Source organism: Natator depressus, chromosome 1, assembly GCF_965152275.1.
Source record: "Natator depressus isolate rNatDep1 chromosome 1, rNatDep2.hap1, whole genome shotgun sequence".
Classification (NCBI taxonomy): domain Eukaryota; kingdom Metazoa; phylum Chordata; order Testudines; family Cheloniidae; genus Natator; species Natator depressus.
This window is the reverse complement of record NC_134234.1, coordinates 132,846,462-132,869,266: the sequence shown is the minus strand read 5'-3', so window position 1 is coordinate 132,869,266 and position 22,805 is coordinate 132,846,462. Positions and strand designations below refer to the sequence as shown.

The 22,805-nt window shown below is 40.1% G+C and overlaps 1 protein-coding gene across 8 annotated transcripts in view; it reads right to left on the bottom strand.

The window, feature by feature from the left end:
* Window positions 1-22,805, bottom strand: part of FRMPD4 (FERM and PDZ domain containing 4) — a 435,288-nt gene that overhangs the window by 114,797 nt on the left and 297,686 nt on the right. The window contains exon 1 of one of the 8 annotated variants that reach the window (XM_074966798.1): window positions 10,508-11,149. The exons of the other annotated variants lie outside the window; for them this stretch is intronic. Within the exon in view, the coding sequence (XP_074822899.1) occupies window positions 10,508-10,647 (140 nt within the window). The 5' untranslated portion in view covers window positions 10,648-11,149. Of the gene's footprint in view, window positions 1-10,507; window positions 11,150-22,805 lie in introns of those variants that run through there. 8 annotated transcript variants of the gene reach the window in all.

The window sequence follows — 22,805 nt, the reverse complement described above, 5'->3', positions numbered from 1 at the left end:
CATTGTCTAAAGAGTTAATAGCAGGCTAGCAAGAGGATTTCTAAATGACTTCCTTTAACACTATTGGCCTATGAATATGACCATTCACAAATAATCATTTTAGGATCTGGAGCTGGTAAATGAGCTATAGTTAAGCATGTACAAGTGTTTCTATTATAAACTCCTATTTTCATGTTGTGTAAGTCCCATGTAGAAAGATTCCTGTGGCGTAAAATTTGGTACGTCAATACATTGTGTCATGTATTTTTCTCGATTTACCCTCTTTTCTACCATTTATTACATAGAGCTGAGAGGGTTATATACTGACCTGTCAAAAATAACATACGTGCTACCTCATTATTTATTTACACTGAACAACCACACTCTGTCAGTTTAATAATAAAACCTTTTAGCGCTGTAGATAATTTATTTTTCTTTTCAAAGAACCAAAGCTTGGAAATTATAAAAACCCTGGGTGAAATCTTGACCCCAATGATATCAATGGAAAAACAATCAACTTCAATGAGGTCAGGATTTCATCCTCAAAATTTAGGTAAAGTAAAGAACATGACAATAACCAACTATAAAGTTATAAGTTTAAGGTTTTGACTCTGTTTTTTATAGATTTGTATCATATTCTGAACTCTCTTTAAAGGGAGAAAGTAAAATTTGAAATCTAGTGAACTGAAAAAAAATTACAAGAAGGGTCAAAAACTGCACCGAACCCCATCTTGCCAATTTTTTGGGCATGAAATCACATTTCCTATTCTATTCAAAAATATTTTCTCTCCCTTATATTTTGAGAATTAGCTAGAGAAGTAATAGAGAAACTACCTATATAAGAATCTGAAACCGACTACCAGTATACACAAAATGCTGTCAAATGCAAAAATAAATAATTATTTTTCTCCTCTAATCTATCTCGTTCAGTTACAATAATCTTAGGTTTTAATTATAACAACAGTAGGTACAATGCTTTAAGGTAGAAATGTTATTTTTAAGTTTCCAGTGTCCCTTTAAATATCTTTCTGCCAATATACACCTATGCCTTTATTAAAGTGGTAGTGAAATCAACAGTGTGAGTGGTATTGAGTGTCAAGAGGTATGTAGTAATTATTTTATATTCAAATAAAAACAATTATGTTTTAGCAATTTAAAAAATAAAAACAAATAATAAAGGACAAATAGAATACATGTTTTCCATACTTACTCAAATGGGTTTGGATGAAAAAAAGCCTTTGGGGGCAACATTAAAAATGTAAAAAAAAAAAAAATTATGAAGCTTCTTCTAGGATAGAGTATGTAGTTGTATTTTCCTCTTTCTAAATCTGTGACTGTCATGCATTTCAGAGACAAATTGAGTGAGGTAATATCTTTTATTGGACCGACTTCTATTGGTGAGAGACAAGCTTTGGAGCCACTCAGTATCTTTCTCAGCCTGAAGAAAGGCTCTAAGAGTGTCACAGCTATACAAGATTGATCAGATAGTTTAGCATAAGTAGTTAGCACATATTTTTACCATTCAAGATAAAGTGGCCCGTTAACACCCCTGTAGTCTTAGGACAAAAAGCGGAGTTAGTGGTTTACAGATTGTTGTAATAGGCCATAAATCCAGTATCTTTATTAAGACCATGTATTAATAACATGCATTAGTAATGAAAGCTGTATCACAAAGACTAGCTAAATTTCAGACTTCTCGTAAACGATTTTTTCCTTCATTTCTTATGCCTTGATAGGAAAGTGAGAATTCCTAGGAAATTATTCATTCAGAAAGGGACAGATAGAACATGAGTTTCTCAATTTCCAAGGGAACTAAGATTTAAAGTGTAGAAAAAATTGTTGTACAGGCACTTGAATTATAATGATTCCTTTAAACTACAATATAGACCAAACGCATTAGACATGGACCAAAATATTCCCACTTTAAGACTGGAGTAGCAAAACTGTTAGTTATCTAATTGGTATCACCAGCTACTCTAATCTATTCCCCTCTGCATTAGTTAGCACAAGTAATCACAATGGAGTTAACACATATGTCTAATTAGGGTGACCATATTTCCCTATGCTGCATACAAGACACCTGGTAAAATTACTTGTATTCAAGTGAGTTGAAAAGAAATCAGTCAGAACTATGCAGTACAAACGTTCAAATTAACATCATGTTGACTGTTAAAAAGAATTCAACTATGCAGTATCTCTTTTTATTTACCTTCTTATCTTTAAAGCTTTAGGGCTCACATGGGGAGGGGTGACACACACACCCCTATCTCCCCCCCCCACACACACGGGAAGTGGTCACACACACAATTACACTTCTGTACACCTCTCTCACACAAGGGTGGGGGGGGAGAGGAACCTATGGACCCAACCTTCCTTGCCCAGCACTCTCTGCCCTCCATGCCTGGCTGGGCCCCCTGGACAGACCCACCTCTCCTGGTACCTGGCACTGCGTCTTCCCGAGGTGACACGTGGTGGGGAGGGCATGCAGGGTCACATGCCTCCACTTCCAGATTTCTGCCAGGGTTCACACCAGAATGTGGCCAGCAGCAGCCTTTTGGCACTGTGCGGGAGGGAAGGGATGACTTGGCGCATGTCTTTGCAGAGTTTCTTTCTTTCCCCTCACCATCCCGCCCCCCGCGGTGTGGCTAGAAGCAGCTTGTCCCTTACTGCCTACACAGTGTTGAAAGGCAGCTAACACCCCCAGGATGCTGCTGGCCATCAACATAAACCAGCCACCGCGTGGGCAGGAAAGGGTTAAGCCCTAAGGATGCGTTGTGCACTAGAACCCAGGGAACCTGACTGCAGGGGCTTCAGAGAACCCCACCAGAGAGGTGGCTCAGCAGGGGAGGAGGGTACCTAGGGGATGGAGCAGCCCCACGCTCCCTGGGGGCAGGACCCAGGGCGGCGGGGGTGGAGGTTGAAGAGGATTGTTAAGCCCCGGGGAGTGTTATGGAGCCTGCCGGTTCAGGGTGGGAACAGGCTGGAAATCACTCCCCCCCCCCCCGCACCACTCCAGAGCTTAGCTGAGGGGCGGAGAGGCTTCCCCATGCCAGCACTGTGTGGGGCTTTGGCACATGCAGGGCTCAGCTCCTCCTGGCCAGCGCCCCAGGCCAGAGGTCTTGGACTTTCCCAGGGTGCTGGGCCAGCCAGAGGCAGTGGGGGAAGGAAGGAGCCTGATGGCCAGGGTGTTGGTGAGCTGAGCGCTCTGACCAGGGGCTGGTTCTCCGCACAGCGCTGGGAGCGGCACGCCCTGCCGGGGAGGATATGGAGGAGCAACGGGGCTGAGGTGGTGAAGGGGAAAAGCAGGGAGAGGACGGCGAGAGGGGAAGCACATAAAGGGCTGCTGGGTGACACGTAACCGGTGGCCGCCTGGCATTTGCCTGCACTCAGACACTGCAGCTCGCAGCCAGTGCCAGCTGGAAACGGGACGGGGGGCGGGGCCCTACTGGCTGAGAGCCGGCACGCGGCAGGGGCTGCACTGACGGACCAGCAGGGGGAGTGGCTGGCCCCGCACGCTGCATCTTCTCCCCACCACCAGCCTTACACACCCACCCCCATCGTCAGCCACTGGACCCCCCCACCCCACTCACTGCTGGTGGGCGGGCGGCTAGCGAGCAGGGATCCAGCCAGCAGCAGGACCTGCCGGTACTGATGGGTGAGGGAGACAGAAGATACAGGACAATTTGCCTGTTTTAAAGAAAAAGTCAGGACAGCTGCAAGAGGGCTTAAATACGGGACTGTCCCTTTAAAAACGGGACGTCTCATCACCCTATATCTAATATATATGTGTATAGGCATAGACTGTAGTAATTGTACTAAATTTCAGTTATAAGCCCCTTGGTCAGAGCATGTGTTTTCTACGTTTTGTACAATGCTGGACACACTCCTGGCACTCACATAAACGCCAACAATGCAGTGGTCAGAACCAGAGCCAGTACAAAAAAAGGACAATTTTTCACAAAACCGTGAAAAATTTGCTCCTGTTCGCATTAGAAAAACTGGAAATTTGAAATTTTTCAACCAGCTGTATTCAGGGCCTTGCTTCTATATCTGTTGTAACAGACCTCCTCTCCAGCAGCACAGTACACCTCTACATCAAGCGAGAGCACTGCTTCAGCACAGGCTGAATAATCACCAGCTTAGGTGCTCCTCAGATTTCCCATCCAAGTGTTCATCCAGACCAACCCGGATTATCTTGTGTGAACTGACAGGATCACACCACAAGGAGGTACAGTAAGAAAAAAGGTTAAAGGGGAGAGCCTTCCACAGCCTAACAACTGTGGAAGAGCTGAGAGTGTGAAGTGAAGCAAGCATGGTTTCACATACAGCAAAGATATATGCAACTGATATGACAATGTTATTAATATATTTAAAGCCACAAAGGACCATTAATCATTTAAGTCTGATTTCTTGCTTCACACCGGCTGTAGAATGTCACTCAGTAATTCTTACGTTGAGCTCAACAACTTTTTGAACTTGTAGATTATAAAAGACACATGTTTATATATTTGACTCATGAGATCATATATGGACTAATGTTAAAGTTATATAATCCATAAGTAACATACGAAACATATCCATATGGGTTTAATCAGGTCAGTTAAGTGCGTAATCTGACAATGATAAACTAATGTATTATTGCATAACATATATGAATTTATTACAAATCTTTATTCTTCTGTCTTCTGCTGAGACTGCCAAACTTTATTCTGTTTCAGAGTGGTAGCCGTGTTAGTCTGTATCAGCAAAAACAATGAGCAGTCCTTGTGGCACCTTAGAGGCTAACAAATTAAATTATTAATTATTAATACACTTGTTAGTCTCTAAGGTGCCACAAGGACTCCTCCTTGTTTTTATTCTGTTTGTTTCTATTAGCAATCTTTTCCTAGCAGTTACTAATAAAATATAAGTTTTCAAATGAAGCTCTTGTGAAGCTTAAATTGCTGGAACACTGATTCTCTCTGTCCATAAGGAAGAGTATAACCTTGTCTTTTTTGAAAAAATAAAAAGATAGGAAGTTTTGAAGGATTAGACTTTTATCAGTAGCTGTCAATAAACATAGATTTCACTGTACACACACAAACTGATGCAAATATATTGCCATGTATGATAATCGAAGTTTACAGAAAAATGCTGCTTGAGAACTTAGACTTTGATTGAAGGATATTTACTTTGCAGATGTTGACAGTTTGTGTTTTCACAATTATAAAGCTTTCACTTTTTGAATCTCAACATCTGTTGTCATTTACTAATTGTCTGACCCCTCTCCCCATAATTTACCCCCCCCCCCGAAAATTTAAATGTATAAGAAGAAATATTGACACTATCTGTCAAAATTATATATATAAAAAAAAATTCTGCCAAGCCTATAAATATAGGAACAGGCAAACTAAATTAGTGCTGCTTTTAGGTTAAAGGTCTTAGATCAATAAACCAACCACACCAGGTACATTTGTGCAAACCGTTTTTGTGTGCATTTCTTTGACCTTGTCTTCTCTAACACAATACATAGCAAAAAACAAACAAATCCCCCCTAAAGCCCTACTAAAAGAAGACACTGTTCTGCACATGCTTCTCTCCCTAGGTGAGAGAGCAAACATCACATGACAGATGTGTAGTCTGATCGCACAGTGCTCAAATACTACAGTGATTAGCGTGATATAAGAATCTTTAGCAAAGAGAAGAGAATGATAATAGAGGAGAGTATTTTGAGATATTCAGTCGAAATATTGTCCATTAATACTGCATATTAATCCTCTAATTTTTCAAATACCACAAAAATGTTTCGTAATATTTTATATTACATTAATGTACCATTATGCAAAACTATTAATAACGGTACAAATGAATTAAGGGACGCATAATAGTTCCAGTACATCTTATTGTATCAGTTTTTCTTTTCACCATTGCAAATAGCATAAAGTGGAGTTTTACATGGTCTCTAAATAATCATTTAATTTTGATGAGATCAGGCATATGAAGGTTTTAATAGGGCATTTATAATGTTATGCATTTTTTTAAAATAGCAGATTGAAACGCAAATGTAATTAACATAACATTATAAATGGGCAGAACAATGTTAATGAAAAATGCAATACTTTTATGTTTAATTGATATTTAACAAAAATGCAAAATAGTTAAGTAACATAGGCATGCTTAATGTCAGAACTTTCAGTAATTAAGTTTACTGATATCCAATTAATTTCATGCAGGCTTCCCTGTTAAATCCTAATTGAATTCCTAAAACTCCTTACAAACATAGTGCACGATACTGAGAAGTGCTGAGCACACCCAACTCCTACTGATTTCATTGGCGTTACAAGCAATTAGTCCTTTTCAGTATCAGCATCTTACAGCCTGATTTTCATAAAATACTGACAACTTCAGCTGAAGTCAGAGGCAGCCACAGGTGCTCAGCACATCTGAAATAACAGGCACTCATGTATTAATAAGAATTTATCACATTTACTGCATTTGATTTCTGAGTTAATTATATATCCAGAGAAGTTCCCACTTTCCTCATATGAATATTTATACACTTCAAAAAAACCCAAAACTGATCAATATACCATTGACTTACTGAACCCACGGTATGCAAAACTCTGGAATGTCTATTGAAATGTGTGTGTAAAGCTTCTTTTCTGGTTTCAATTTACTTGGATTCTACAATGAATTATATGAAACATTTATTTTGTGCTGAAAAATAGCACTGTTACATTCCAGGCAAAAATCTCTAACCTTAAAAAAAGCAATGCTAAGATTAAGAATTCGAGCCCTCAGAATTTGGGCCATTCAGTCAAGGTTAAAAGCAAAGTCTCTGTAATATTATCTTTACTTACTATAATAAATAATGGAAACTGGAATTTCTCTACAACCTCACACATGTTAATTTACAGTACATGCAGTATTCAGATATGACTTGATTTTTTAAGTCTTCAGAAGACCTATAAACAAGCCAAGTTTGAAGGAAATCAATTGAATAATTTTAAAGGTACAAACATTGACATTTTAAAACTTTTTCATTTTTTTTATTTTTTATCAATTCAAGCTTAAGAGCCATGATAGTTCAGGGACATTTGAGATGCACCAGAATTGGTTTTATCTGTAAATGTCAGATGCCTCAGCACTCAGGACACCTTGGAGTTGAGCCAAACCTGTCTAGATTTGAAAATGCAACTCCTTGGGGACTGAAGGCTGATTCTCATTTACAGTAAGTGTAAATGCAATATATACCACATCTGTGTGAAGGATGTTAGGGTAAATGAGTCAGGTCCTAAATATTTCAAACCTGCTGTTTAAATTATACTTCTTCAGAAGAGCCATTTTGTTTTTCAGGTCTGCAGTCTCCAGTGGAGCTATATTGAGAAATATTGGTGTGCTGGATGGTGTCTTGGCTGACACAACATGGACCTTCAGACCTGAAAGCATGAACTGATCTAAAGAATGTAGACACTGTAGCTGGGGGCTGTAACAACTGACCACACCACACCTTAAAGTGGGGGAAGGGTTATAGTGCTTTAAGGGTGGGGGTGAGAGAGAGGCACAAACGCTGTTGCAAAAGCGGAGTGGGTCAGTGTGGTGATGCTAACTCATCTCCCAGAGACTGGAAGGGCTGGGGGATTGATAAAGGGTAAGCCTGGAGGGAGAAGCCCCTTTTCCCCAGAGCAGATGGAGCACCACCCACCCTCTCACCCTCAGGAAGTGGCAAAATGCCAGGTTTGGTCAGGACTCGCGGCGGGCATTGTGCTAGCTGCTTCTTTCTTGGGGGGCTGGGAAGGAATTTTTCCCTCACCACCACATTGGGCAAGATGGAGTAGAGGGTTTTTCACCTTCTGCGCAGCAGGTTCAGGGCGGGGGAGGATTTGTTACAGTGAGTAGGGAAGGGAGTTAGGCTATGATTTTGCAACTCATGTTGTAAGTTTGGGGCAGGTGCCCAGTGCAGGTACTCCACAGGGAAGGTACAGTGACCAGATAAATGGCTTGGTCAAGGACTTAAAAGAGGTGTTCGTTAAAGGATCAGAATGGAGGGTCGGGGGGAAGCTTTCAGGGCACCTATGACTGGCATGACCGGGAGCCAACCACCCTTCCTTTACAGCCCACCTTAACTCTCATTCGAGGCAGGGGGATAGTAAGGTCCCAGCAATGGGTTGGCTGGGGACCAGGAGGGAGAAAAGAGGGTGCTGGCAGAAACCCTCGGGTAGATATTGAAATGATCATGAGGTTACCTGCTCCGTACACTTTAATTAGCTGGGTAGTCCCACATCTAATAATAATGTTGCAGCCTGATTAAACCATATTAAGTGTTTCCTGTCCTTCTTCCGGTATAGCTGGCCTATCATCCTCAGCAGATCAGCACAGAGTAGGACCTGCAACACCCATTCACCATATAACTCCGCACCAAGGAACCAGTGACCTCTAGACCATAAAGCATGAGCTGCTTCAGCATGAGCTAAAGAGCCAAGGCTTTTTAACTGGGGGCTGTAACAGCTCTTATCCTCTGTGGATCAGCACAGAGAGTGACCTGTAACACTTGCTCCTGGGTAACACCGGTACAGCCAGCTACTGAGTAAGGGGTAAATCTGACTGCTGCCCAGAATCATGTCTGAAACTGTCAGGTAGCTTCATGAGCATGACTGAGATCACTCAGGTCAAGTATTTCTTGCAATGTATGGGCCCAATCATACAAAGAGATATTACGGGTCCAGTGCTTAATACTGTCAGTAGTCCCAGTCATTTTAGTAAGTAGAAAGCACTGGCATTGAGACGTCCTATTCACTCACAGTGGCAAGCACTCATAAAAGTAACTGTTTTACAGGATTAGGCCCTATCTTGACAGGGATGGTGTCCCTAACCTCTGTTTAACAGGGGATGGATCGCTTGATGATTACCTGTTCTGTTCATTCTCTCTGGGGCACCTGGCATTGGCCACTGCCGGAAGACAGGATACTGAGCTAGATGGACCTTTGGTCTGACCCCGTATGGCCGCTCTTATGTTCTATATTTGTCAGGCATTGAGGAAAGCACTTTGCAAAACTTTTTTAAAGGTAAAAGTAATATTTTTGAGAATTATGTAGTTTTGACTCATGCAATATCCTGCGGCCCTTAAGTAGAATTACATTTTAATGTTTCTACCTATCTTGTAATTTGTTAACTTCACTCACAAAATAAAAAGGCCATTCCATAGGAGATATATACTCTTCAGCAGACAGATTGACTGTCAATGTTTTTACACACATCAGATCAAAGATGGGGCACAGTTACCCAGACAACAGATCTTTATGTGTTTTCAGTTTACATAAAGCCAAATCTATAAACAGAGCCAGTCTTCACCATTTAATCATTGATATTTTTTATTTAATAAAATATGCAAATCAAATTTTCATTATGCCACAAATCAAGAACTCATGATGATTGATTACAGAGGTTTTAGTAATTCAGTTTTGTCAAGGAGCCTAATTTTACAAACCAGATAAATCACATACAAATGAATAAATAAAAAGGATAAAAAACAGCACCTACTCCCCCATCCTGCAAGTTCTGTTTTAGAAGACTGTGCACCATTTCACAGAAATCTTAAACTCACACATGCAATTAAAAAAGCAAATGGAATGAAAAACACCACAACTCCCTTTACTATGTTTTTTAAATGGATTAAACATCTGGTGAGGAAGACAGACCTCTCCAGTGAGGGATATGTAATCTGCTCACTGTTAGGCTCAAGCCATTTATGAACACCAGCAAATGGTTAATATTTTAAATCAAATTCATTTTTAAAGGACCTCTAAGTATCACTTGTTCAGGGATCATTATGTTTGTCCATTTTTGTTTTGCTACTAGGGAAATAAATCGTGTGGTTTAGAGGAACATTCAAATTTAAAAAAGTTTTTAATCTGAATTCGGTAGAGTAACACAGTGGTTCAAAGTAATGGTGCCAGTCCTAGGAAAATATTTCTGAACCAAATACATGCAACACTAAGGAACCAGAACAGCCTGTAACTGCAGCCAGAACAGAAGATAGCCTCTGTAGTTTAGTTTCTCTCCTCCTACCCTTCTAGTAGGAACAGATACATAATAGGAGCCATCTCTATAAACAAATGACATTATATCTGTCACAGCTGTTTAAAATACACAAAGCTAGCTTCCACCAATATGGACCATGTAACATGCTTCCTCTCAGTAAGGAAGGAAACTGGAGTAGCACTGGCAGAAAATGTACCTCTAAAGTCCGAACCACAAATCAGCTAAGACCTCCTGTTGACAGGGATAGCTAAGCCACTGTTAAAGAGAGAAGCCCCACAACTTGATCCCAGATGTAGCATATGAACCCCACCATACCACAGTCACAGAAGATCCAGTCTTCTTCCCATATCCTTTTTAACATTTAAAAGAGGTTGTTGCAGGAAATCACAACGCATCAGTGTCCCAAATGCCAGCAGTATGCGGATGATACCCAGCTCTACATTTTATTCACATCTGATGCTAACAGCAATGTCTCCCAACCCTCTGCCCCCCCCCCCCCGCCCCATACCTGCTCCATGCCTGGCTGGGTAGCAGCACCTGAATGGAAAGCAGCTGGCTGAAACTGAAATCAGGCAAGACAGACGTGATGCTGGTGAGAAGAGAGAAAAATGCTGAGGTCCTGGCAATCATTATCACCTCAACTTCCATCAAACTAGTCTGCCCTCAGTGTGTCAAATCAGTCTTCAGTCAAGGAGTGCTCCTAGGCTTCTGGCTGCTGCTGAATATTTTGATAGTGACGTGGCAAAGGTTGCTTTTATCCCCTCCTACCATTAGCCATCGATTGCACTACACCTTTTTCAACAGGGGCATCACACCTCTGCTTGTGTTCCGCCTGCCATGAAAATGATCCAAGATTCTGCAGATAGTTCCTCTCGTCTCACAACAAGAACAGCAATCCCAAAACACAGGGAAATCAAAGCAAGACACGCAGGTGTGTAATAACCATGAACTAGTTAAGTCAGCAACAGTGTGAACAAAACATTGTAACACTCCAAATGGTGGGTATGTAGCAGCAGGTCCTGAGTAACAGGAAACGAACAGGCACAGGAAGCAATAAGCAAGAAGGCAACGCACACCATTCGTCATACTCCTGCCACATCTACGCTCCACAGGCACGGTCAGACTCAAGGGGAAAGCTCTTGACAGAAAGGTGGCTCTCTCAGCAAGAAGGCCAAAGCTGTGGTACTCACTGCAGGATGAGATAAGAATGAACACAACTTTCACAGCCTTCAAAAAGGGAGGAGGAAAAAGATGAAGGTGAGAGGAAAAGAGGAAGACTGAACAGAAGTAATAGTGTGTGTGGGGAGGGGGGGAGAGAGAGAGAAGAAGGAGAAAAAAACCTGACCATATCAGGGAGAAAAAGGTACACACTGTAACTGTGAAGGCACTCCAGTATTACCATGACGGGCACAAAGCTGAATCAGGACTAGCATATGGCCCTAACAAGGAGGACAGCCTGCTACTTACATTGACAGCTAATAGAGTCAACTCAAATACCAGTGACTTATGCATTCCATACTGGTGACCATGGTATCAGTGTGCAAATGGCCATCATCATCATTCATGCATTTCAGGACATGAAAACACAGCACAAGCCCTTCCCTCCAACTCTTTTAATAATGCTACCAATATCTGTCATGAATTTCAAACATAGTCATTCTTCATTTCTTGGCAAAATTAACTTTACTTGGGATTTACTGGTGATTTATTCTAGGACCGCACTAAAAATTAAAGTTTTGGTATTATAAAACTTAGTTTCTTTGATCCCTATAGTCTCAGAGCTCTCCTAAAATTGGCCTGTACTCATCTCTCACATCAAATGGACAGAACTATGCATTTTGCATTCAGTTACAGCCAGATGAATCCCTGACACTGAAATTGAGTGGCATGGCCTATCCAGTTAAATATGTGCATGCAACTGTTTTTGTGGTGCTTACCTTCCTTTGCTTTTCTGTGCACTTTCCTTTCTGCTCCTTCAGGCAAGTCTACAATGCCAGTGTAATCTTCAGGAGACATTAAAGCTGTGCTAGCCAGGCTGGAAGTATTTAATTTACTTTCTAAATCACGATGCAAATTCTCTTTTGCTGGAGGTTGGTGAAGGAGAGGGAATGGAGGGGTTGAACAATTAATCCCCCTTCAGTGGAAGGGTGTGCTATAATGTTTTGATCAAGCTCCTGCAGGTTTCAAAATACGGAATAGTTGAGATTCAGAGCAGGCAACTCTCTGCAGCAAAATTAGCTATTCATCACCATTCTTCTGTATATAAATGAGCAAACAAGTTATAGGCAAAGTGTCTGTCTATATGGTCTGTTTAATAATTCTGAATGCAGGACTCTCCAGAGCACAGACGCCCAGAATTAGCGTTAAATATATCTTTAGCACTGAGTTATCACTACTAGTTAATGTTAAACTGGACAACAGAATCTACCATAAAAACTGGGAAGATAAAGCAACAAAATGGTTGCCACTTCCTTTAAAAAACAAAAATGAAATTCTTCAATAGGCACAGGTATGGCATAAGTCACTGTTCATTGAGCTGAAGAAACTACAAAGCAGACAGGGCTGGATTAAACTAGGTGCCTTTATACAAACTGGGATCCCTTAATAAAATTATATTCTGGTTCTCTGTTTGTACACCGCCTAGCACAATGGGGTCCTGGTCCAAGACTAGGGCTGTGAGGTTCTATGGTAATACAAATAATAAGTATGTCATGCCTATCACCTTACTTTTTTAGCATCTTCCAGAGATGCACCAAACAAATCACCTGGTGTGTGTCACATATGGTACCTTTTCCAGCTGTTTGTTTATTAAGAAGCACTATGTGATTTGAGTTTGTGACGATCAGGCTGAAGAAGTACAACTTGCACTTCTAGAATAGAGAGTGGTGAAGTTTGAGATGGCCTTCAGTTTCCACGGGAGTGAGTTCTACCATTTTGCACAGGCCTGTGAGAAAGTTCCATCTATTGCACAAACAAGATTTAATCTTGCAGTAGACAGTTCAATCATCGACTGGGTACTAGTTCCCAGAGAAAAGAAGTGATCATTTAAGTAACCTGAGCCCAGATCCTTAGGAGTCTTGAAGTTAAAGACTGAGATCTTTTATTTGATGTGATATTCTATAGGGAGCATGTATAATAAATAGAGATCACGTCTGATGTTCTCACAGTAACCTAACCTGATGACGTACTGCGGCCTTCCATATCAGTTGAATTTTCCATATCCACGTAGATTATGCTGCTGTAGTCTCACTGGGAAGTAATAGAGATGTGTATTTTTGAGGTCAGATCATCATCCATAGATTGGGGTCCAGCCTCCTAGCCATCTAGATGTGATAGAATGCATTCCTTGTGCATACTGCTATGTGAAAGCTTACTATCCACAAGGAGTTCAGGAGAACTCTACTGCTGACTATCTTGACTAAATGTAGGTCCGTGTCTTTGACCAGTGGAAACTACACTCTGGATGCTAACTCCTAGAAAGGTTTTCTTCTGACAATAAGAACCTTCTTCATGCTGAATTTTAGTTTCAATCAGCTCCATAATCAAGCCTCAGCTATTTAAGTATTAACTTCAATAGGACACACCACTGCAAAAACTTGTGTCTCTGGGGAGAGGATGAGAGAACAAAAACATGACAGATGTTAGTCATGTTGCTTAAGCACTAGTGGAAGTCACTCATATACTCTGGGCATGACAGTGGTATAAGAACCTACACAAAAGAGAAGAATTATATTTGCTATAACAAGCACATCACTATAACAAACTGGCACAAGCAATGGTTTAGTGTGAAGGTCTAGCACATATATTTACTGAAATGTTCCTCATAAGTGTAACCCTTCTGCACGTCAGAACTGGCAGCAACAAGGGCCGGGTTCAGTATCTAGGGGTTCCATTCCAACAACACCATGCAAAACCGGCTCGAGCCCCCACCCAGTGACCTGGGACAAATATATACCACCCCCTGCTGGGTGCCTCTAAGAGGCAATACTTCCCCTCTCGCAAGCACAGAGTCTGAGCGTAGCAAAGCCTTTTAATAACAGAGAGAAACAATGTGGCATTATGTTGGGGAAACACCACCAACAGGATTCAAAACACAACCCATGAGCAAAGAACCCACCCCAAGAAAATTGGGGCATGTCCTTTCCCTTTGGTTCTTCAGTCCAGCAACCCAAAATCACCCAAAGTCCCAAAAGTCTCTGTCCCTGGTCAGTGCAGCCCCAGAGTTTGAAAGTTTATCTGCAGAGTTTTATCTCCCAACCTGGGTGGAGATGGGGGGGAGGGTTTAAGGGGCACCTTACGTGGTCCAAAGCCAATTGCCCCACCTCTCCATGGGACTCCACTCCGCTCCACCAGGCGTCCCACGAATTGCTCCGCTCTGCCAGCTGCCCCCACGAGTTGCTCCAGGCATCCCACAAACTGCTCCATTCCACCAGCTGCTCTGCTCTGCCAGCCGTCCCATGAGCTGCTCCAGCCGTCCCACAAACTGCTCTGCTCTGCCAGCCGTCCCACAAACTACTCCGCAATATATCTTCAGGCTCCCCCACTACTTAACACAACACTCAGTGATTTCAGCTCTTAGTAAGTTTAGCTCTTTTGTGATTTCAGCTTGTAGTAGGGGAGCCTCAGTGCTGGTGCACCATTGGCCCAAAGTGAATTCAGCTCAGCAGCCTCTAACTAGATTCCTAATGGAATCAAAATTAGCTCTGATATTCCACAGTGGAGAGAGGAGAAAGTGCAATTAGCCCCCTCACCGTGGGGCCCATACCACCAGGTATTAAGACTTATCCCCAGCCTCTCTCTATTCACTCGGTTTTGGAACCCATGACCCTTGCCTAACGAGTGCTGCTTAGTTGATGGTGAGTCCCTCCAGCATAACAAAAGGCCAAGTACAGTTCCACTGTCCTTGATTCATATAATCAGGATAATGACAGTTTATTCCTGCCCCAACAACAGAGAAACTGGGGCTCCTACAGCAGCCAAAGTGACCGTCTAGGCGGAGTAGGTGTGCCTATGCAAATGAGATCAGCCTCTGAAGTTCTTTTCCACAACCCACCATGACTCGCCACCAGATGCCAGGGTAGAGCTCATCCTGACTCTGCTTACATAAGCTAAGTAAGTAAGGTGTTACTTTTTGAGATCAACATAAGAAATCCAGATATGCTTCCAGAATCAGTAATGTACTGGTTGGTGTGTATGTGTAACTTCTTCTAGGTAGGATAAAACCTTTTAAATGTTTATGGTCATGTCACCTTGAACTTATATATTTGGCTAGGATATCAATAACCATGATATATCAGACATGAAAAGCTTATGGGAATTTTAGTGTTTCAAACACCGTTCACCTCCCAACCTCCAAAGCTGCAGTTGGATCAGACATATAGACTAGTATATCATATGCATTATATAAAGCACCATGACTATACAAGACAAAAATAGAACCCTCTAAATTTTCACCCGCCTGACAGCAGTCAGTGAATTTATGGATTTTCTTTAAGGCAGCTAGTAAGGACCTAGAATGCACTTTAGACAGATAACAGTTAATGACTGCTGTTTACTTTACTTCTGTGCAAATGGTCTACTGATTTACTCATGCTTGCCAAAGACAGCGACTAATAAAACATTGGAGGGAAAATATAGATCTAATGCAATTTGCTCTCGTTCTGGGTACTTTGGAAAAGAACTTCCAAGCCTCCTCTTAAGAAACTCTGAAGGAATAATTCATGATACCAATAGGTTGCCAATCAAGATACAAAGGCACAGAAATCAAGGTTCAGAATGAGCCCAATTCACTGTATACCTCTGCAATTCAGATAACAAATCTTTCTTTTAAGTATATGTGTCCCTGTCAGCCCTGTTGCTGGTGCCTGTTGAAGGTTGCCTCTGAACAGTCGTGGCAGGTGGCTGCAGTAGCTATGGGCTGCTATGTAGTATGTAACAAATGAATGTAAGAAGCACAGCTCAACCAGCTTGATGACAGTGTTGTATAAATATATTTTGTAAGCTTCAGTGAGACCATAGGATATGGTGTGTCTTCTCATTATTCTAAGTGCATTTAAGTGTTCTTAATCAAGTTCTCCACAGACGTGTATAAAATGGGATCTTATCAAAGTAGGAAGCCCTACTTTCCCAAGTGGATTAGTAATAAAAGTGAATATTCATATATGGTGGAAAATTTGAAGTATTACTAAGAGAAATATTCCTTCAAATTTATTTTTAATTCACTAGATACTTCTGAAGTCCTTTTAGTACCATATGAGGTTATAAGCAATCTGGGGCTGGGAATATATAGTATAAGTGCACAGCTCCTAACACAATGGGGATTTGTGAGAGTCTACATTGTAAGACAATAAACAAAGGATGATAATAAAAAATTTAGAAATTTAGGGGGCTTAAATTTATGATGATCTTGCAACTATTTTGCACACAGAACTTTCAGTGAAACTAGTGGGAATGCCACATGCAGAAAGAGCTACAGGACATGACCCTATAACTATATTATACAGGAGTCACGTATCCATTTTCTGGCATTTAATGCAGCAGCAATTAAACTGCAAACATCAACGTTACAAAATGACAACACTCTCCTGGGCAAAACCCAAAGTCTATGTTATTAAAATAGCAATATTTCTCATATTGAATTTAGAAATGGCTCTGTAATTTATGGGTAACTAACTATTTTTCCTATAGCTTCTAGAAGATGCATGAGATAACACACGAACAAGCAGAAAACGCATATTTTGTGAATTGTTCTGTTAAATATCTTTGAAAAATACATTCAGAAAACATTAAGATTGCATGCTTAAGTACGCAAGAGTTGGGAAATGAAAAAGTTAAGGTTGCATACACAAATAGTAACTCTGCCCCTTTTGCACAGAACCTAACTGCATGCTATTTATCAAATACAGTATCTCATTTTTTTCCTCTACAACCACATGTATGGCACCGTATAGTATTCTATTACTTTGTGTTTGCCAGATATACCGTCCAAGAAAGTTTTTCTATAAAAATACACAGTATTTAGTTCTTACACTTTGTAATATAAATTAAATACAGCAACATAGAGCTTTAGTGAAATTTTGCTGTTATTTATAGGCCAACTAAGTATGCAGGAAGGTTAGTTTTGTAGTCAAATGCCTCAGTTTATGAATTGCTCTTTAGAAAGACTATGCTGTGTGTGTGTGTGTGTGTGTGTGTGTGTGTGTGTGTAAATCAATTAATTTCCCGAATAGCACCCGAAGGAAGGCTATATTGCTAGTTGAAAATGAACAGTATTATATATGTCTAAATAACTAAATTACGAATATATATTCCCCAGAGAAAAAATGTATTGCATAGCCATTCTAAGTAGGCTTGACCACAACTCAAGATTTTCCAAAATATCTACTTCTTTTGGTGGTCTCCTTTTTTGGATGCCTAAATTAAGATGCCTTAAAAGAGCCATTTGCAGAAAGCCCTGAGCACCCACCCTCTGAAAATTATGCCTCTTTAAGGTGTCTCAGATGGGACACCTAAAATCACTAGTCATTTTTTAAAATCCTGGCCATGTTGAAAATGTAAAATGAAGGAAAAAATGACAAGGCATGACACATATACAACATGCAAAATTGCAGAAAAATTATGATATTATATGATACTTGTTTGAAAAATGTGTGCATATGGAATTAAAGACTGTATTGTAATGCATAAGCACAAATGGGCAGAGTTAAGGATGCATGGGAAACCTCAGTGCTATTATTTCTTGACTTTTGAGTGCTGAACTGTGTAACCTTAATGATTCCAGGGCATCTCAAATATGTACATTGGGGTGACTTACAAGATAAGCACCTTCATTCACTGTGCACGTTACAAGATAAACCCTACCGCATTCTCCACATAAGTTAGGTATAGATTTGCGTGCAGCACTTTACAAGCTTAGTGTTATCTTTGTCAATGTAATTTGTATACCCAGAGAGCAATTTGTGCGAATCCAGACAGCAATTTTCAAACAGTCACAACACAGACATATGAAAATCAGTCTTCATCAGAACAAAGACATTTTTCAGTGCAGGATAATTCCCTTCCATCTTCAGCTTTCTATCTTCAGCTTTTTCAGCTGCTAAGTCTGGTTTAAAAAACAAACAGACGCTTTAAAAAAAAAAACATTATGGGGAAAATGTATTTGTTTCCACCGTACTCAGTCTCACAAATGGCAAATAGTTGAATCATATTTGCTCAAACATTAAAAAAGAAAATCACATTTGGAATTTGTTAGAGATGAAGTTTCCAGAATTTCAGTCTGAAATTCGAATGTTTTGGAAAGTTATGAGTAACTGAAATAGGAGTTTAAAATGAAAACAGTCATGCGATTTTAAATATAGGGGCCTTTGCCAGTCCCATTATATCCAGAAAAGGTATAGTGGCAAGCTGATTATAATGGCATCAAATGAATTTGCTTTCAAACGCATTAGTTTTTAAACCTGTTTAAAAATGTCTCTCAAGTATGGGGTTAAAAATTTATGAAACATTTCTTCAGTCAAAACTGGCTTCTTTGTTTATATTTTAAATAAGACATAAAATTACAAGCAATTCCACACGGAAAGTCAAAATTTGAAGATCTTTAAATGTAACTCAGTAGAAGGTTCATTAAAAAACACATCATGTTGCTAGGTAATAATCTATTATAATTTTGTTTTGATCGTTTCAGATTGCTGTCTTGCCTTCATTCTAAAAGTAGATTTTGTTTCATTTTATTGCATGGAAAAATAATTACTCCAACTCCAAAAGGTACCTTATATGAAATGAGCAAACCATTATTTTTCTTTATCCTTCAAAGAATTAAATATTTATACTCAGGGAAAAGGAGCTTGTATTACAGCTCTGAAGATACATTTTAAACTAGTTTTTTTTGTAATTGTCCTGCCTTCTTATATCAAAATATAAGGATGATTTTAATTGCTGGATGACTTACCCATAATCGAGTACAACTGAAACTTATCTATTCTTGCAAGAGATTTTCCATATGATCTGTAGCAAATGAGGTGCTAATCTTGCAAACACTTATTCATGCTTCTCTTATAAATAGCATAAAAGAGCCCCATCAAAGTCAGTGTGATTATTTATGTGCTTATAGTGAAGCATGTGCATAAATGTTCACAACATTGGACTCTAATATGATGCTGAAAGGATTTCTGCATACATTAGCAAACTTCCAAGTATAACTGCTTTAATGGAGGAGTGAGAAAAGGAAGGCCCTATGCTGCCAGCTGAAAACTTCACAAAAACCCAGAACACATTTTGACTATTATTTCTAATTAAAAAGCAAAATTAAAATGTATCATCTATAATTATGCAACAGCGCTACAGTTCTGAACCCTAATCTACAATTACTCAGACACAGTTAGTGAGGATAGTATTTGAAAGCTGAAGTGGTTAGTCACATGATGGAAGTGCAGAGGGGAAGAAAAGAGAAAAATCAATTGCAAAGGGTCACTAAACAATTGCAATGTTACAGCTCATATGTAAAGAGGTAAAATATCATAACAAAAGCTTTCCTGCCAGATCCATCACTGGTATAAATCAGTGTAACTCCACTGAAATCAATGCACCCAGGAGGATTTACACCACCAGAAAATCTGCCCCTTAATTTATTAAAAGTCAGTGCATGTCAATCATTCTTAATAAAGCTATTTCTACAGTGTGAATTTAAGATAACATGAACTTAGTCCATATAAAAGAGTTAATAAAGATTTTCTTGTATTCATTTGTTAGCCTTTATTTACCAACTGCACTGACATGCATTATTAAATAACGAACAATATCTTTGAGGGAGATATGCAGTTGCAGTAACTTAGTACATAAAAGCCTCGCATGAGGTGCATGCTTCAAAACCAATAATGTTCATGTTTGGGGACAAAGACACTATTTTTTCTAAACTCTAGATTCTGTCAGATTATCTGTCTTCACAGTGTGCAAGTTATCTGAAGCCATTCCTGAGTCCCAACATAATTTATTAATATGGACAATGTATCTGACTATAATATTTGCCTACATGGTTTTTAGGTAATTTGAATGAGGTAATTTGAATTTGAATATTATTGTTATTACAGTACTATTAATCTTTCATCAAGCACCAACAGTGTTTGCTTTGCATTTTGCAAACAATAATGAAAACAAAAATTCCCTCTGCCTAAAGAATTTAGCCTCAAAATAAGCAACATACAGATGTTATAGAAGGATGGGCTATAGTGCCAACACAGTGACTGAATGGGAATGCTTAGCTCACATAGTACCTAGTTGCATTATTTTTGTTGTGCAAATATAATTAACTTTGATCACCTAGTTTATGATCACTTCTTTGCAGGGAGACTAGAGTGTACAGGCATTCTGGAAGAAGAAAATGAAGGAAGCATGGGAGGAAGAGAGAGAAGAGAACACAAAACGGATGAAGTAGTTGTGTGCCTTTGGCAGGACGAAGGGGATCTACTGGAAGCAAGAGGAGACAAGCAGAGAGATAAACAAGCATTAGGCTTTATGGCTTTGAAGGCCAGGAAAAGGAGGGGAAATGGACTATGGAAGGTCAGAGGAAGACAAAGAAGGCCCTATAAATAAATATGCATGCACAAATAGGTATGGAAAAGCACATGGAGAAAGACAAGAGTTAAGCAAACGTTCGCATGGGAAAACTGAAAATGTTGGTTCATTCTACAAAATTCGGTAAAAATATTAAATGTATTAAAGAGTTGCATAAACTCGCTGGGAGTCAATTGTGTGTAAAATCACGAAAACTAAATTTGCAAACCCACATTGTTCCATATTTCAGCATGCTGATTATTGATTCTCCCTACCTGCCAATATAAAACATATATTATGGGGAAAATACGATTGTCTCCCCCCCCGCCCAGTCCAGACAGCAAAGTATATCATTATTGTGTATAACTGAATTGTTATTAATGATAATGACATTTTTTTCATAGATTCTAAGGTCCGAAGGAACCATTCTGATCATCTACTCTGACCTGCTGTATAACACACGTCATAGAACTTCCCCAAAATAATTCCCAGAACATATATTTTAGAAAAAATAGCCAATTTTGATTTAAAAATCATCAGCAACAGAGAATCTACCATGACCTTTGGTTAGCACATATTTTTTTCTGGATAAAAGGTTCCATTTAGAAGCAAGGACCTAAATTCTAACCTACCATCTATACATGCAACTCCTATTGCTTTCAGTGGGAACCTAATGAGTAGATCTAAGACTATAAACTGGTTGTTTGACTTTCTATTAGGAAGATTTATTTATACACACATTGTGTCTTTTGCTACTGCTTCACCCATCACTGACATATAGGTAGAACACACACTAACACTACCCAATTGTTTAGGATGGAAAATAAGAATACCTTATAAAACTGAAACTGCTGTCTGTTTGGAAAGGTTAATCAACTAAACTAGAATTTGGCTAGGCCACTACACTTGTGATGAGTGTCAGAACACTCATAAGAAAGAGAACCTTTGCTTTAAAACAATATTTAAAAAACACCCTCCAAGCTGTGTTAAAAGAATATTAAGGCTGAAGAGTCAAGCACTCAGACATTAGTAAATGCCAGAATTAAGGTTGTCTGGGCAAACTGAGCATCCAGAAAATGAGGAACGCATAAGTTTGGTGCAAGTGGCTTGCCTAACACAAGAGAGGAAGTCTATGGTAGAGACAGAGAGAGAATCCAGCTCTTCAGGGCAGCATTCAGCTGCTTTACTCACAAGTCCAGCCCTTCTCTTCCTGCAGTCCCCTGCCTCATTCACCACAGACCTTCCAACTTCTGAAACAAAGGAGGCAGAGGTCTGACAGAAAATAGCCTCTTTTATTACACAAACCTGATTCATCACCAGAGCAAGTTCATGTGGTTAAAGACTGTAGCATAATGTAAATGCACAACAGGGCCTAATTAAGGCTATTTCCTAACTTGTGAGTTCTTGACTTTGCAATCTTAATAATATTATTTTAATGTATTTCTTGCTGTGTAATCTCCTAGGTTTTTAAATAAGCAAAATGAAAAAAAAAATTCCATCATATAGAATCACACTGACATCCACCTGACTCATCAGCAGGGTTGAAACCATTGAATTCACCATGCAGCCATCTGCCACTTGAGTTAATGGAGTAACTGATAGCAATAGTAGGCTGTCACTCCCATGTGAATGAGCCCTAGAAGGGAATGAGACACTTTGCTAGTGGGTTTCACAGATACCTGCCAACAACAGAGGAATGAAGAAACTCATAAATCTTGGGTTCCATTCCAGGCTCTGGAGGCAAGTATATCTAGCAATCACAGACTTTTCTGTCTGTTCCCCTTCTGAAGCTTAAACCATAGAACCATAGAATATCAGGGTTGGAAGGGACCTCAGGAGGTCATCTAGTCCAACCCCCTGCTCAAAGCAAGACCAATCCCCAATTTTTGCCCCAGATCCCTAAATGCCCCCCCTCAAGGATTGAACTCACAACCCTGGGTTTAGCAGGCCAATGCTCAAACCACTGAGCTATCCCTCCCCCAGCTTGATCACCTCTGCTCTGTCCCCTCCAACTTGTCCCTGTCCCCATGCTGTCTCCTCTTTTCTTGGTTCTTCATCCCAGTCCCATTCTCCTCGCCCACCCAGTCCAAATCTCCACTCCTCAGGCTTTTCACCTCAGTCCCTCTCTTCTTTCCAGAGCTCCTCATCCAATTTCTCTTTCCTCCCTGGCTCCTTGTTCCACTCTATTTGCCCAGCGAATCCCAGTTCTCCCAGCCACATCCTGGCTCTTTGTCAGATCTGTCTCATCCCTTCCACAC